A 17,325-nucleotide genomic window follows, 5' to 3' on the forward strand; every position below is an offset into this window, starting at 1 on the left:
ACGTCTCAGGTGGGTCCCCCCACTTACACCCCCTTACTCACCCAGTTTGTTTCTTTTCTGGCACCTTGAATCCTCTGTGGTTATTTGGTGGGTTTGTGTCTATCTCCCCCTAGACTGTAACCTCCATGGGGGCCTTGGGTCCCCGGCACCTGGCTGGGTCCGGCATGTAGGAGGCGCCCATTAAAAATATTTGGTCAATGAATGAACACTATAGTGAGAAAACTCTCCAGAAGGAAACTCCTTTTTCGCTCATCAAGAGAAAAGGTGGCCCGGATTCTTCCCAGTGCCGTTCAACCAGAGGCATCATCACTATCAGTGACGCCATCGCCAGGCCACTCTCAGGGATCCCCGCACCTTCTGTGGCCACCAGCCAGACCCCAAACCTCCTCCTGCCCTCTCTGACTGAGCGTGGGATGACAGCTGCTAGGCTCCCGAGGTGGGCAGCCCAGGGGTGCTCAAGAAGCACCGCCCCCACCCAGCCAGCCACCCTGGGCAGGGGGCCCCCTTGCACTCCTCAGCACTGTTCAGCTCCCCCATCTCCAATGCTCAGTGGACTCGCAATACTGCCTTTATCTTGCGTGTCTGCTCTTTCGGCAGGAAGCTATAGTTCAGGAAGCTTGGTCAGGGCCATTAGAGAGGTGTGCAATGCCCCAAGGAAATCCCCCTCTCCAAAGAATTGGGCTTACCTACAAAGCTGGGTTAAAAAAATAAAAGCAGAACACAAAACTGCCTTCTCCAGGGATTCTCCAGACGCTTGGGGAGCATGGACCCCCTCTGAGAATGGAATGAAAACCATGGGCACCTCGCCCCCAAAGACTGCCCTCCCCTGTGACAATTCGCACTTAATTTCAGGAAGCCCATGGATCCTTAAAGCCTGCCCTGGGCCCTCCAGAAGGCTCATGGGTCCTGGTAGAAGAACCTCCAGGATGCAGCCTATGCTCCTGGGGTTGTGTCTCCATGATGCTGACAGCTGGTGTTTACCGGGTGCTACTGGGTGCCAGCCACAGTTCTAAATGCTCTTCGTGGATCATCTCTTTAAAGCCTCATGGCTGTTGTCACTATTTTATGGAGGTGGGAAGGGGGGCAGAGACAGGTTACACCTGAGCCAAGATTTGTGCCTGGACAGTCCGATGTGGAGGCCATGCATCTATCTATCTCTTAACTCCCAAGCCTCAGTTTCCTCATCTGTAGAATGGGGACAATGACCGTTGCCAGACAGGACACATTGAAGAAATGCACAGAAATGACTTAGGATGACACCTGGCCCATAAGAAATGCTCAGTAAATGCCAGTTAGTATTTCTAAGGGAGGGAGCTCCACCCTCCCCAGCCTTGACCAGGGATCACAGAGTTACAAGAGTCAGTGATATCAGAATAATATTATCTCATAACTCCCTTCTCGCCCCGTCTTTCCTGTAGAACAGCTGAGGAAGAGACTACAGGGAGGGCTGGGTACATAAATACAGTAAGTGAGAAGGACGCCTTCTTTCTCTCGCTCAATTTCCTCCCTCCGCCCGCCCCACCCCGCCTTCCACACTCACACACACAAACCAAAGGTTTTCTCCCCTCCCGCTGTTTCTATTCTTATCCTAAGTTCCGTCCGTCTCTGGTTACCGGCTGATCAATAGGGACAGGACGTTTATGGAAGAAGACAAGAAGGCAACAAAGGGGGTGGGGATCAAGGGAGAAGAAAACCAGGCAGGTGGCGGCCCAGGGATGTGGAGCTGCCCAGGAAGGAGCAGCCAGACCCCAGGGGAGCCTGAGGAAGGCGGGCGTGGCAAGCACAGCCTGGAGACTGGAAGGGGCAGCCGGGGGTCAGATGGACCCCTCCAGGCCCTGTGGGCTCTGATCTAGCAGGTCTCCTCCCTCCCTAAGGGCTTCAGCCTCTTCCTTGGGAAGATCAGGAGAGGATGCCCGGGCTGGCATGTCACACAGACAGAACAAGCAGAGCTATTATTCCTACTCACCAACATTTACTATTGTCACACAAAACAGCCTTAATCTGGTGCCTGGGATCTCTCTCTGTGATCTCCCACAAATGCCACTCTGTTGGGCTTGAACACCTCCAGGAACAGGGAGCTCGCTCCTCCTTTCCTCTGGAGCTTCTACTGGGGGAAGGAATTTGTCCCTGCAGGACCTTGGAGGGTGGGGGGTAGAATAGGCTGACCCTCTCTTTCCTCAGAGGCAAAGTTTCCCAGACCTGGAGTCTGCAGGGCTGGCAAGGTTATTTTGCCAGCGTTTGCCCACACCCCAGCTCCGGGGGTGCCAGCTCCCCTCCAAAGGGTGCCAGCCCTGATGGGGATGTGCTGAACATGGCTAGTGTCCCAGCTTGGAGAAGACACTGAAAATTCCAGAGCAGAGGAGGCACGCTGGTGGTTCATGAGCTGCACTGGGCTGCAGGTGTTTTATTTTACCTGCACAGGGCTTTCAGAAACATTTGAAGTAGGTGTCAATATTTTAAAAATCAAGGGATTCCACATGGATATCTGCCATCTGCCTTCTCAGCAACATCGGAAGATCTGGCAATATTTGGTCTGCTGCCTTGTGAGGGGCTTGCTCTCTCCATTTCTCTGCAGACCGCACCATTCCCTATTGCCTTTGCTGGCCTATTTACCCATATGTTATCTGTCAGGCCCCCAGGGACATTGGGGTTTGCAACCCCCACAAGCCCAAAAAGCATGCTTCCACCCTTCTTTTCCAAGCAGCAGTATTTTGGGGTGGGATGGTGATGGCCTTATAACTAGGCAGCCACAGCCCCATGCCTCTCTCTCTTACCTTTCCTGCCATCTTGCTAGTGGAATGGAGTACTGGGGATAATAATATACATTATTTCATTGAATCCTCATGACAATCTGGTGTGGCAGGTACTACCACGATTTCCATTTTTCAGATGAGAAAACTGAGGTTCAGCCAGATTAAGGTCATCCAGCTAATCAGTGGTGGAGCCAGGATTGAAACACTGGTTAATCTAATAATGCCAAAACCCAATTCTCCCTGGTGGTTCCCACCCCTCTGAGTTACCTGGGAGCTTTGCAAAGAGACAGCTCTCTGGACCTCACCCCAAACACACTGAATGCAAAGTTTGTAGGGTGGGGTTAGGAATTTGTCATCTTAACCAGCTTCTCTGTATGATTCCAATGCTGGATCAGGTTTGGGCCTCACTGGGGTGGGGAGGGGAGATCAAACACCATAAAGGGATGATCTCATTCCTCCTCAAGTCCTCGTTTTGCCCCAGATTTGCTGCTCAATACAAAGCCAGTTACTCTCCCACTGCACACCTGAGATTCTCCGTGTGTAGAAGGAGAAAATAGCTCCCACCTCCCTCCTGCCTTCCCAGAATGTGGGTGAGGATGGCTTGGGAGAGTGTCCCAGAGGTGCGGGCGGCTGTGTTTCTCTCTACCTTCTTCCCTCTGTGGGCTGCAGCTCTCTATGCCCCCTCCTTCCACCCCTCAATTTGCACTGGTTCCTTGTTCCTGGAGGGCCCTGGGCCTTCTCCAGCTTCTCTGGTGCCCCCTCCCCTCCAGCAGCCTCTGCCTTCTTGCTGCTGCCCCCACCCCCTCCCATCTGGGTCCCACAGTGAAGCTGGAAATAGCTGACATCAGTGATGGGAGCAGGGATTTGGGAGGGGAGGCTGGTGAAGAGCACCCCATTCAATCAGGACACGGCACACACTCCCGGAGCTCAAAGAGGCCGAGTTGCAGCCCAAGATTTGGTCCCAGAGCTGAGACCAGAAATGAGGACTCCATGGGGGCCAGCGCCTCATTAGAGAAAGCCCAGCAGGTGACCCCAACTTGAGTGTCGGCCACGCTTGGGTTTGGGTCTTGGCTCAGCTGTGTGATCTCAGTAACACTCCCTGACCGTGACAAGCCTCAGCCTCCTCATCTGAAAAAGTGAGGCCAAAGGGAACATTTATCCCTCTAAGGAAAGCTCCATGGGGCAGGGGGCAGGTCCGGCTCACTCAATGCTATATCCTTGCCTTGTGGGGTCTTAGGCATTCAACAAACACTGGAGAATTGAATGACTACTGATTAAATAAAAATAGTGTATGTGAAACCCTTAGCACACTGCCTGGCCTGTAGCAAATACTCAATAAATATTAGTTATTATTGCTAGTGGGGCACACAGGGAAGCAACATGGAATACCTGGATCATGAAATTCTGATGGAATGCCCAGAACAAGTTTCAGTCTGAAAACCCAGAACTTCAGAGCCCCCAGGGGTGCCCAGGTGCCCCTCAGAAAAATAGAGGGCAATGTCTGGTCGGGTCCAGCACTAGCCGGACTTTCCCACCGGGAATTTAAAAAGGAAAAGAGAAGGCAGTCACAGCCCTTTGCTGCACCATCGGACCAGACCTAACGAATCGATAGACCAAGCTGCCGCTTTCCTGCCAACCAGCCACCCGAAGAGTACTTACTTGGTCTGTGAATTGATTGCCATCCTTTCCCCACCACTATGGCTCATCCCCACCGCCCACAGAGGCTGGGTACCAAGGGGAGCTGCGAGCTGCCAGGCGGGGACTGCACTCCCACCTCTCCAGGGAGATGTGGGCTCCACGCAGCCCCAGCCCTCGGGTTCCAGATGGGAAACTGAGGCCCAGAGAGGGCAACAGAGGAGTGGCACTCCAACTCAGGTCACCTGGTACGAGCGAGCCATCTTTCTCTGGGGGAGGCTGAGAAACTGAGGTTCTTTCTTGCCCCCTCTGGTCCTTCGTCCCTTCACGAGCAGGTTCTGCGCCACTGCTGGGTCTCAGGGTCCCTCCGTGAGATTTATGGAGTGTGGGAAACCAAGCCTTTCACGTTACTTAGACTGTGTCCGGGGTGGCGCCCTGGAAAGCTGGGCCACAAGCCTGCATGGAACGCCGTGCAGGCACACCTTGTAAAGATACGTGTCTTGTGACTATGACAGCAGCGTTAACCATTGACCCCAGATTGTTCCTTCTTATCTGCAGCAGGATGTAAAGATTGACATCTCAGAGACCCTGTATGCTTTTGATCACATAGCGTAGTCTTGCTTTGTGTAACAAACAAATAAATAACTGGAGCACAGGTGCATTAGCACCCACTTAGCACAAGATGCAGTGGGTCCCCTGCTCCCTTAAATCTTAACTTTGTGTCTGTGTCTCATTTCTGCGTCACCCTGTCAGCAACAATGGAGTACCACCAAGTCCTGGCTGTCAACATCCCAAATGCAGCTGGCCCGGACATCAGGACTCTTCATGAGCCGCCTAAAAAGTGTAAGATAGGGCCTTTGACTGGAGTCATGAAGATGAGGGTCCCTCTGGAGCAGCCCAAGGCAGGTCAGAACACAGCCATGACCCCAGAGATGCTGAGCTGGATGGATCTGCAAGGAGGCCTCATAGTGACCAGGCAACTGCAGCCCCAGGGCAGCGGGCAGAGGTGACTGGGATGGCAAGACAGTCTCAGGACACGGTCAGAGAAAAAAGCGCAGGAGCATCATCTCCAACCCCCGTCTCCCACGGCAGTGGCCACATATCAAGGAGCTTCCAGAACAGTCCTTATTTTAAATATCCCACCTGGGGGCAGGCTTAGAAAACAAGGTGTCAGAAACACAGGCCCTCCCATGCACTCCTGCCTCACTCCCATCTGCCCATCTGAAACCTGCCCAGCTTGAACCTGACTCCTACTTCACGAACCATTTGCCTTTGCCTTGGTTCAGCTGAATCCATACATGTTGTCAAAGTAAAATAAAATGCAAACACAAGCTGAAAACAAAAGCACCACACGGCCTCTGCCCAATTCCACTCCCCAAGCATAACACTGTTAGCGGTTAATGTGCATGCTTCTAGCCTTTTTCCCACGTCCACATGATTTTCCTGTACCTTCTATCCAATGTCTATTCAAAACACAGAAATTATATGCACAGGCATAGTATGTATTTTATAAAAGTCAGATGATAATATATATACCATGCAGCAAATTGCTTTTTTCACTCATCAGTAATTATATACTTGGGCAGTATTCAGACCCTGCTGTGGAAAGATGCCCAGGGTATGTTGTCCCAGGTGGGCTCTGGGTGCAGCCCCTAACCATACCTGCTTAACCTGTGTTCCTGGCCCTGATTATGCCCTGACACCCCTGGGCCTCAATTCTGTCCTCCCTCACCCTGCCACAGCCCTCTGACGCCATCATTTTGACCAGGATTTATTTTACTCAACACTTTTTTGGGCATATTATCATGTACCAGGCACCATTCTGAGTGTGCCATCAACTTTAACTCATTTAGCCCTCACCACGATCTGATGAGAGAGATATGATCCTTTTCATCTCCTTTTACAGATGGGGAAACTGAGGCGCAGAGAGGCACCAGCCCAAGGTCTCACAGCCAGTGGGCAGGAGGCCAGCTGGCTCCAGAGCCCATCTGCCTAACCAATACTCCGGTGATTCTCAGATCCGAGTGTGCATCAGAACCCCCTGGAGGCCTTGTCAAAACCCAGATGGCTGGGTTCATGCAGTAGGTCTGGCGTGGGGCCTGTGAACCTGCATTCCTAACTAGTCCTCAGATGCTGCTGCTGGTCCGGGGGCCACACTTGGAGAAACCCTCCATTATACTCTACTGCCACGTGAGCCTCTCTCCCTCAGACCACCCGTGACTGGGCCTCCCTGACCCCCTCCCATGAGTACAGCCCAGGCTGTGAGGTCAGTGGCTCGGGGACAAAGTCCTGGTCTCGCAGTCCAACACATTATTTGTCAAATAAACAAACAACCTGGGACAGTGCAGAACCATTGAATCATCCACAATTTAAACTGTTCCTGAGACTCAAAAGCTGCTTTCGACCTCCTATGACAATCTTTTGCATTCCCCCAAAAACTGTCCCGAAAGCACATTGTTCTCCAGAGCCCATTCACGGAGTGAATTACAGAGAACCACTGCACATGGGCACCAGGCTTTTACCCAAGTCCTACTGACAATGCTCAGCCCTCTTGCCCCCTCCAGGCCTCCCGGCCTCCAGTGGCCAGAGGCAGCCCAGGCCGTGCTGGGGACGTTGCTCATCCACATTCACCTCCCTCCATGGAAAACCCCAGGCATCTCCGCCCTGCAGCCCTCTGCCCACCAGGTCGCATCCCCAGCGCCCGCCCAGGCCTTACCTGCCGATGACCTCGATGTTGGAGATGGCGTAGAAGTACTTGTAGAGGTTCTCCCGCTGCACGTAGGTGCCGCCCAGCGCCGGGCGCAGCAGCCGCAGGCGCAGGTCGGTGAGGGTGAAGAACTCCTTGAGGCCCTTGGCGCTCTCCAGCCGCGCGTAGAGGTTGTCCATGTTGCGCAGGTCGGGGCCGGCGAAGATGGCGAAGCGGTCCCGCACCTCGAAGCGGACGTGCTTCTCCTTCTTGGAGCCCGCCCAGCGCGAGTACTCCTCGGTGCACAGCACGCGGTGGGCGCTGGACGACGACAGGTCCCGGGCGCGGCGGGCGGGCATGCTGAAGGCCTCCATGCAGTCCTCGGCGTAGAACTGGTAGGGCTGCCACGTGCGCCCGCTGTCCAGGGACTTCTCCAGCACCATGACGGTGGGCCGGCCGTACTCGAAGGTCACCACCACGTCGTCCGCCAGCTCCACGCTCTTGTTCCACGACAGGGTGATGTTGGCCTCCAGAGGGCTCGGGTAGCGGCTCCACGTGACGCTCTGCCAGTAGGTGGCCAGGCCCTCGTCCTCCTTGTCGAACATGAGCCGGGGCGGGTGGGCCAGGTCGGGGTTGGAGGCGTCGCACTCGTTGCTGCACAGATAGGGATTTTCCTGCAGCGGGGAGAGGAGGAGGGTCGCGCGCAGGCGTTGGTTGCGGGCCTGGGGGCGCCTCCTCACCGCGGTCCCGCCGGCCCACGTGCCCAGGCGTCTGCCTGCCCTGGTGGTTTGCACTCTGATGTCTGGGCATCAGGAAGAGCCCCAGGGTGGTAATTGGAAACCACTTCCCCCCTTTTCCCCAAAGTGCAAAAAGGTGTATAACCTGAAGGCTTCCCAAGAAAATGCATACTGTCCCTCCTCTAAGTACACACAATAGAGATGGGAGGGTGTTACTCTCTTGCTTCAAAGTCCTCTGTGGCTCCCCATTGCCTGTAGGATAAAGTCCTGATTCCTTCATACATTGACCCCAGCCTGCCCTCCCACCACACCTGAGGTCGTGGTTCCACTGACCCCAGGCCTTGGCAGATGGCATTACCTCTCCTTGACATGCCTTCCCACTCTGTCTGCCTTGAAAAGACCTACTCCCATTCCTGACTCTTTAAACATCTCCTACACCAAGATGCCTTCCCTGATCCTGTAAATGCACTAAGGGCTTTATCATCTCATTTCTCTCCCATTTATGATCTCACCTCCAGTCACCGAGTAGGTGTATTACCTCCATGTTCAAGAGGAAGAACCCTGGGCTGGGGAAGATGTGTCACTTGCATAGGGTACCAGCTGGGAGGAGCTGGGAGCATCCCGAGCCCGACGGCCACGCCTTTCTCTGACACCCCAGTATGTGCGTCTGCCTCCCCTGAGCCCCCTCCATTTCCCCGCGTCTGCAAACTCACCATGGAGGCCTGAAAATATCACTAACAGCCACACAGCGCCCAGACCACTTGCAGCCCTTTTTGATGAATATTTCAGGTCTCTGGTGTGTTCAAATGGCTTGAATCTGAGTTAAAATCTCTCACTCTAAAATGAGCTGTTTGGCTCCTGCAGAGGTAAGTGGGTGCATTATCTGCCAAGGGGCTGGACCGGCATCCCCAACCCAGCCCCGCTCGTCCCTGCAGCTGGGCCTCAGGCCGCCGGCTTTGATCTGCTTTAGTGGAGGACAAGTCCTGAGGCCGCCCGGGGCTCCTCGGTGGGCAGGGCTGTTTCTGGGGATTACTGAGGCAGGTTCCAAAGGCCCTCCTTGACTAAAATAGCTCTGGCCTCGGTCGCCTGCGGCACCACTGTCCACCCTACCCAGCCCTACCCTCACCAATTCATGGGACCTGCAAACCTTGGGGTAGAAGGGGTACAGTGTACCCCTCATTGTACAGATGTGGAACCGAGGCCCAGGGAGGGACAGGATGTGCCCAGGGCCTCGTTGAGGGTGGAGGGGATCTCTGAGGATAAGCCTGCTTCTGCCCCAGACAGCCTCAGTGGTGTCCTGTGTCTCTGTTGTGCTCACATGTCCTGCAGCAGGGAGAGGGACCCAGCTCAGCTTTCTCACGCCCCAGCTGGGTGACCCTGGGCAGGTCACGGCCCACCCTGTGCTGTCGCCCTGAATGGCAAGGGGCTGTGATGCCCCATGGGGATGACTCAGTGGCCAGCGGAGGCAAGGCCTGGTGACAAAAGGGTATCAGGGTTCTGGGGCCCAAGGAGGCAGGCCTCACCTGTGAGGGAGATCCCTGTCCCCAATCATCAGGAAGGGCCCCTCTGAGCCCAGAGGCAGCTCAGGCCCTGGCTGTGCCATTTAGGGAGGAGGAAAAGTGAGCAGATGCCCTAAGGGCTTGTACTTGACCGGAGGGGCCAGAGGGCATGGTTTGTGCCCAGGCAGGGTGTCCTCCCCCTTCCTCCTGCCTAGTTCTCCCTTCTCCCAGGTGAGCAAAGGAGGGGCAGGAGGGTGGATTGAGTTGTTTCTGACCATTTTCCTGGAGGCTCTCCCTGGAGCCCTCCCCAGCTAGCCTGCTTTCTCAGCACGCTAACACCCGGTGGCTCCACCCTGCCTCACCCACCTGGAGAGCACCCACCTCAACCCAGATATTGACAGCTGTGCCTTTTCCCTGCTGCCTCGTTCATGTTCTCATCTCTTAGCTTGTGCTCCTGTGGCCACTCTCCCTCCTCCGGTTTTTCAAATCCTCCCCCATGCACCTCCTCCAGGAAGCCTTCCCAGTCTGGCTCAATCTTTGAACTCTGTTCCACTTATCATTGGTCACAAAGTTACTTATCTGGGACAGAGCATGCAGACTGCATATGGGGCCTGGGCGTAGCTAAATGCTCAATAAATTATAGTTATTATTATCATCATTATATTAATTATTAATATAATTATATTAATATTAATATAGCTCATATTGCATGTTGATAGTATTCCTGTCAACATCCAACTGCTTTGAGCTCCACACTTGACCTCTCCCCTGGTGTCCCTTTGTCCCCCTGCCTTACCTTCTCCAACCCTGCTCTGCCTCCTGGTCCCTACCAGGCACCCTGGGGCCAGGGTGCTCAGGGATCCCTCACAGCCCCCAGCTGCACCAGCCTGTCTGTGACTGTGAAGACTGACATGGCCAGCTCTGCCGGGGGACAGGGCTCCAACCTGGTTGCCAAGGCCCTGCTGCCCTAACCTGCAGGGCCTGCACAGGCCCCCACCCCCGGCTCGGGAAGCAGATGGTCAGAAGCTAATGAATCGGCCTGTGTATTTACCAGCCCCACGCCTGCTGCAGAGCAGGCTTAATCAACAGCGAGTACAATAAATAAATCCCAAGCCATCGCCAACACAATTCCTTCTCTCTCCCTCTCTCTCTCCTTTTTCCCTCTCCCATTTCTCTTCCTCCTACCACCTCTTCTCCCCCACATTGGAATTCCATTTAACCATTTAGTTGTTTGTGGGAGGCTGAGTGTGTCTCCTTGCTAAAGCTGCTGTCAATGCTAAACTGACTGCCCTTTCCAAACACCCCATTTGCTCGCACTCTCGCTCTCCTTCTGTTCTTTACTAGGGAGAATTCCAAGGATTGAGCTTGGGATTAGAGGCCCAATTTACCCAAATCTCCCCGACCCCAAGTGCCGCTCTGACAGCTGACTGCAATGAGTGTGAGGGACGGGTTCTGTGGCCGGGGCCTTTGCTCCACCAGAGGCAGGCACTCGCCAGCCCTCTTGGTTTGCACATTCACACTTGTCTCCATGAGATCAGATTAACTAATAACGAAAACAACAGTCAAAATAAAGTGACCTAATACCATGGAGAATAAGTTAGGGATGTTTCAGGGACACCCCCAACCTTTGAAGATGATACCAAAGCCACTCTTTGATATGTAAAAAGCATAAATTGTTTCTTTAAAGATTTTATGGCTTGTAAAAGAAATCATATCCCTGATAAAAAGCCTCGGAACTTACTCCAGAAAAATGCTGTAACACACTACATTTTCCATACAAATTCAAGGGGCTCATGGGATCCCATCTTCCCAGTTAGCAACCTTTTTCTGGAGTCCAGAAGTCCTAGGATTCAATCTCCGCTCCATCCCTTAAGGCTGTGTGACTTTACAAGAGTCATTTTACTTCTCTGAGCCTCTAATTCCTCACCCAAAAATCGTGTGAGATAATGTATATGAAATGCCTAGAAAATATCCCCGAATGATAGTGATTATTATTAAACAGCAACATCCCACACATTAGGTTGTGGAATCTCCCAATAATCTTCCAAGGGAGGGAGAAGTGACTCTGGTTCTTTATTCATAAAGCGGAGAACTCTAACACAGACTGCCTTGGGGACAGCTGGCTTGGAAAAGTGTGATAATCATATTCATTGAGTGCCAACCACGTGCAGAGCTGGGCTGGGCACTGCACACCCACTCCTCCTTGCATCCAGGGAGGTGGGTTATCACCTCTCCACAGACGAGGAACTGAGCGTGCTGGTTCCACGTCATTTCTCCTGAACTCCGTAGGACTCAGGCTTGGGAAGACTTGGGGGGAAACGGAGCCCATCATATCTGCAGTTCTCATTCCTAAGACACACAGAGATAAATCACCTAAAAAGTTAGGCAGCATGTTTAGAAGGGAGAAGGCAGGGGGTGCAGGACGAGGGGAAGGAGGCCATAGCCCAGGCCGCCAGCCTGGACCAACTACACCAGAGAAGCGGGTTGGGACTTAGACACTACGTTGGAGATGCCTGGCATGAAATATTCTATGGAGCAACCATTTTATACCATGCTTTTCAAAACCTTGTTATGGTCTCTTAAATGGTTTTGCTTTTATGTTATTTTCTGTGCAAAGCGTACAGTTGGAGTCAGAGGCCAGGTTGTAAACACCGTAGACAAGCTGCAGGCAAAAAATATAATTGAATGGGAAAGTGAACTATTAGCAGGAACGACGTTAACCGTGCCTGTGGGAAGTCTTGCTGTTTGGACCTCCAGGCTGCTGACCCAGGAGCCCGTGGAGGGGCAACCACTGGGATTGTAACCAAGTCTCGGGAGGAGGAATAAACACTTTTATGGGGACTGACGTTGCAACCCAAACCTGTAGTAGGACAAAAGCTCAGTCGCTGTACATCAACATTGCCGGGTTTTGATCATTTTGCCCAGTGACCTGCCAGAGCATAGCTGAGTCACTCAACTTCTGTGAGCCTCAGTTTCTCAACTGGAAGATAACCCCACAAAGGCAACGATCTTGCTGCTTCCATCCCCATTGTAGCCCCAGCACCCAGCACTCCAGGGGGACTCAGTAAATATTTGTTGAATGAATGAAAGTCCAATGAGGTTGAAAACACTGATGTCACAGGGTTGTTGTAAGAATTACATTATGCAACACGTGGAAAGCACCTTGTGTAGTGCTTGTGGTTGGCTCCTGGATTACAGATGTAGGGAGAACATCGTGACCATCACCCAAGTCTGTGACTTGAGCCGCAATAAGACCTGTCATATAAGGAGCACTCCCTCCGCGCCCAGCCCTGAGCGTTGCACTGCACATGCGTTATCCCAAAGGATTCTCACGGTGATCCTTGAAGATGGGACCATTTTATTCACATTTTACAAATAAGGAAAGCAAGGCTCAGAAAGGCTGAGCAACTCCTCAAGTTCAGGCAGGACCTCAGTGGCCAAGGTGGGACAAGAATCCAGGGCATCTGCCTTTGAGCCCAGGATCCAGGACATCGGGAAAACATGCTCTTCACCCAAAAGGGAAAGGACGTGCCCGCCCCCAGCCCTGTGCCACTCTTCTGCAGACTCTGGTTCCACCCTGGAGGCAGACAGCCCATCGCTCTGCCACCGAGTCGTGTGGGCAGACCCGGGGAACAGTTTAGCAGCTGACAGATTTTTTTTTGAACCTGTCTGCCGGGTTGCCAACTGAACCCGTCTCATCCTCAGCCCTGTCAACCTCAACTGGGGCTGGCGGCAGCTGCCGCGTCCAAGATGGGTGGCAGGAGGCTGCCAAGGAGACGCCCTGGGCTTGAGGCAGTGAGGGGGAGCAACTTGGAGCACCTCTGTCACTGGAGAGTTCCTGGGGGGTGCTGAGGGGTTGGGCGCTGGCAGCACAGACTCCTGTTCTTCCAGAACAAGAATCAGGGAGGAGAAAAGGGGCTGGGGGGGAGCAGAAAGGCAACCGAGCCTGCCCTACCCTCCCCGTCCCTGGCCACGGCTTCTGGACTTTGTTTGGTGGAAACTCTTCCAGCCTGGGGTGTAAATTAATTATAAGTGTCCCAACACATGGGCTCATGCACTGCCCCTGTGTGACCTAGGGCGTGGGCCTTGCCCTGTCTGGGACTCAGTTTCCCCATTCATAAAATGACCCAGCAGGCGCAGGGTTTCCCAGCTCCCATCTGATATTTATATCCTACAGATCTAACTTCTGAGCTCTCCTTAGTCCCCTATGCCTCTCCTCTTTGGAGGAAGGGCACGGGGACAGGCCTCTTCCACACTCCAGGGAGAAAAGCCAGGATGCCGGGGGGAATTCTCCCTAACAAATTATTTCCTATTTATTGGTAAGAAAAGTTGCAGCTGGGATAAATTATTAACAAAGCGGAAACAGAGATTCTGTTGGGAGCCGATTCTAATTCTAGCTGCTCTGAACGTCTCTAACTCTCTCCTGCCTCCCTGAGCTCTCCCTCTCTCCCTCTCATTCTCCTTCTGCGGTTTCATTGATCTTTCTCCCTCTCGCTCTCTCTGCCTCCAACTACCTTCCCTCTGAGTGCTGCTTTCTCCTTCCTTTTTCGGCTTCTTTTTCTTTTCAAGCAAAAGTGCCAAACAGCAGCAAGGTCACCCCCGGGCTGGCCAGGAGGGTGCAGGAGGCATCTCTTCCCTGCTGTGAATCAGCAGAAACCGACCTGGCCCGCCCTGCCGGCATTCAAGGCAGGAGCAGCATCTGGCCAGGGAGACTTTTTTGTTCTTATTGGAGCAATTTTTCTGCCAGCCCCCAACAGTTACTCAGGCAGGGGAAGGCAGGTGTGCCTGGGCAGGGCTTATTCCCTGGGACTCACTCATCATGGAGATGAACCCCCAGAGGCCATGGCAGCTCATCCCTGCCCCACCTTCTGAACCTGACCCTGAACAGGCCAAGATGGGCATCTCCTGAGCAAAAGTCCCCCGAGACCCAGAATCTCAGGCCAGCCTGGCTGCTCAGGCTGCCCCTGAACCTGCCCTGGCCAGAGCACGTTTCAGAAAAAGGCATCGCAGTTCTTGAATTACCCAGAGCAGCTTTCCACACTGCTCCAGTTTCCTGAATTGTTTGGGAGGAAAGAGAGCATTAAGCCTATCATTTCAACCCTGCCCACAACTTTTCTCCTTCTAGAACTTTCTGTGACTAAGACAGAACTCTAGGAGAGCTCAAGACAGCTGCACCACACTCCCCAACAATTGTTTGCACATAATAACATTTGATAAACATTTCCAAAGTGAGTGGGGATTCCTCCCCAAAACTGGATATAATGATAATCATTGAGCACTTACTATGAGTCAGGCATGGCGCGATACAATGTACTTTCCAGCTCACCTTGCTAATTACCATTGCACTGGTGAGGAGCGGGGAGGCTTGGAGAGGTTAAGCTGCCTACCTGGCATCACCCAGGTAGGACTGTGTGGTTAGTTGAGGAAGGAGGAAGCAGATGGCTGAGTGTACATGGACATACTTCTGTCTGCTTTGGGGACCGGCAGAGACCCCAGCTTCTCAGTCCTCCTTGCCCCAAGCAGACCCAACCTGCTTGTCTTTGACAGCCTGGGGGCATCAGGCTGCCCCCGTGGACAAGCTGTCCAAAAGAGGGTCAGTTAGCATCTTGATGTGCTGAGCCCTCTGTCTTGATTGAGGCTGGCCCCTATGAAGCTTGTTGCTGCAAGGAGAGGCTTAACCTGCTTATAATTGTGCCTAAGAGTCTCCCTGAGTGCCTCTTTGTTGCTCAAATGTGGCCCTCTCTCTTAACTAAGCCACCTTGGCGGGTGATCTTGCTGCCCTCCCCTGTATGTGGGACCTGACTCCCAGGGGTGTAAATCTCCCTGGCAACCCAGGATATGACTCCTGGGGATGAATCTGTACCCGGCATCATGGGATTGAGAACATCTTCTTGACCAAAAGGGGGATGCGAAATGAAACGAAATAAAGCTTCAGTGGCTGAGAGATTCCAAATGGAGTAGAGAGGTCACTCAGTTGGACATTCTTATGTACTATATAGATAACACTTTTTAGGTTTTAATATATTGGAACAGCTAGAAGTAAATACCTGAAACTATCAAATTCCAACCCAGTGGCCTTGACTCTTGAAGACAATTGTATGAAAATGTGGCTTACAAGGGGTGACAGTGTGATTGTGAAAACCTTGTGGATCGCACTCCCTTTATCCAGTGTATGGATGGATGAGTAGAAAAGTGGGGACAAAACCTAAATGAAAAATAGGGTGGGATGGGGGGATGATTTGGGTGTTCTTTTTTTATTTTTATTTTTTATTTTTATTCTGATTCTTTCTGGTGTAAGGAAAATGTTCAAAAATAGATTGGGGTGATGAATGCACAGCTATAAGATGGTACTGTGAACAGTTGATTGTACACCATGGATGACTGTACAGTAATGTGAATACATTTCAATAAAACTGAATTAAAAAAAAAAAGTTCCTGGGATGGAGTAAATACTGTATAAGTTTTAGCTATTACTTTGTTACCATTGTTATTTTTATCATCATTATTATCATCATTAATATACTAATGACATCATAATTTATGCTGAAACTCCAATAAATATTTATAACTTAAAAAAAAAAAAGGGTTATTTAGGAAGCCAAGGTCACAGGGGCAAGGACAAAATACCCTGCATGGAAATCTGCTGCTTGCCACAAGCACAGCCAATGGCAGACCCACAACAGCTGATTTCCTCTGTCAGCTGAACAGCTAGGTAGAGGGTAGTGGTGGGGGAGGAGCATGTGGCTAGACAAAGGTTAATCTCTCTAGCAACTTTAAAAAAAATTATTCTTAAAAAATAAGAAAGGATAGATTCTGCTTTGCCCTGGGCTTCTGTGGATTCTTCCCACAGCCAGATTTCCAGAATGTTTGGGGTGGGAAATTCTATCCCAGCTGAGCAGTGCCTGTGCAATCCCTGTGGCCTCCCACAGCCGAGTGCTGTACCCCGGTCCCCTGCCTGGTACCCACATAACTGACCAGACACATGTGGGCATCTGTCTCAGACCGGGGATGTCTTCCCTTCCATTTGCATATCCCTAGTGACGGGGGACTCAGTACTATACAAGTAAGATGGCCACACTGTCCTGTTTGCTCCCTAGAAAGTTTGGCAATATATTTTGGCTTGCACTTACAGAATTTCTTTGTTCCAGGACCCTTTCTTTTAAGTTTGGTGCTGTTTTCTCTTTGCTTATGCTGTAAACATTTTCTAATCGATCAGAAAAAACTGGGAGATTGAGGTTAGCCTAAGCCCTCCTCCTCCCCCACCCCAGGAGCTCAGTGATCCTCAAACGCCGCCCCTCCAGGGGCTGCGGGACTTCTGAGCCACTGTCTCCCCTCCCCCTGCCCGCAGGCACACATGCTCAACCTGTTCACCCAGCGAGCTCGCCCGCCTGGCAGCTGCCCCAGCTTCTCTCGGCTCTTCCTGCCCACCCCCATTGCCACTCCAGGCTGGGCCTGCTATCCAAACAGCTTGACACTTTTATTTAATAATTTTTAAAAAAGAAAATAAAAGGGAAGGAAGGGAAGGAGGGAGGGAGGAAGGAACAAAGGAAGGAAGGAAGGAAGGAAGGATGAGAGAGTGAGCAAAAAGGGGGCAGGGGTGGGGGGCAGGGTACAGAGAGGAAGAGAAAAGCTGCATCCAGAGAAGCTCAGTAAAGTGCATTATTGATTCAGGACTTAGAAAATGCTTAGAGAGTAGGAAAAGAGTCCTGCTCTTTAAAAGCTTGTGCAAAGCATAAGCTAAACACATGCAGCCTTCGCAAAGAGGGCTTGCTCTGCTGACATGAATATTTTATCATGGAGGAAAAAAACGTGGTGTGGAGGATTTAAATGCTGGTGGGGGAGGGGGGTAAAGGAGGGACAGGGCTGCAAGTGGCCCCTCCCAGGGGGCTGGCTGTCACACTCAGGGCAGCTGCTCTGCCCTTCCCTGAGGTCCCTGGGGCCTTTTCAGAGCCCGCTCTCCTCCTCCCTGGGAGACCTAGGTAATTGGAGTAGCTTCTGGCTTTCTTGCCTAAGAG

General features: G+C 52.3%; 1 protein-coding gene across 4 annotated transcripts in view; it reads right to left on the reverse strand.

Annotated features, from left to right (window-relative positions):
- The window catches only part of NTNG2 (netrin G2), a 71,040-nt gene that overhangs the window by 34,865 nt on the left and 18,850 nt on the right, over positions 1-17,325 (reverse strand). For all 4 annotated transcript variants that reach the window (XM_037798365.1, XM_037798366.1, XM_037798368.1 and 1 more), the window contains one exon: positions 7,105-7,748. In XM_037798365.1, coding sequence (XP_037654293.1) covers positions 7,105-7,748 — 644 coding nt within the window. The remainder of the gene's footprint in view (positions 1-7,104; positions 7,749-17,325) is intronic.

The sequence above is a fragment of the Choloepus didactylus genome, chromosome 10, assembly GCF_015220235.1.
Source record: "Choloepus didactylus isolate mChoDid1 chromosome 10, mChoDid1.pri, whole genome shotgun sequence".
In the NCBI taxonomy this organism is placed as follows: domain Eukaryota; kingdom Metazoa; phylum Chordata; class Mammalia; order Pilosa; family Megalonychidae; genus Choloepus; species Choloepus didactylus.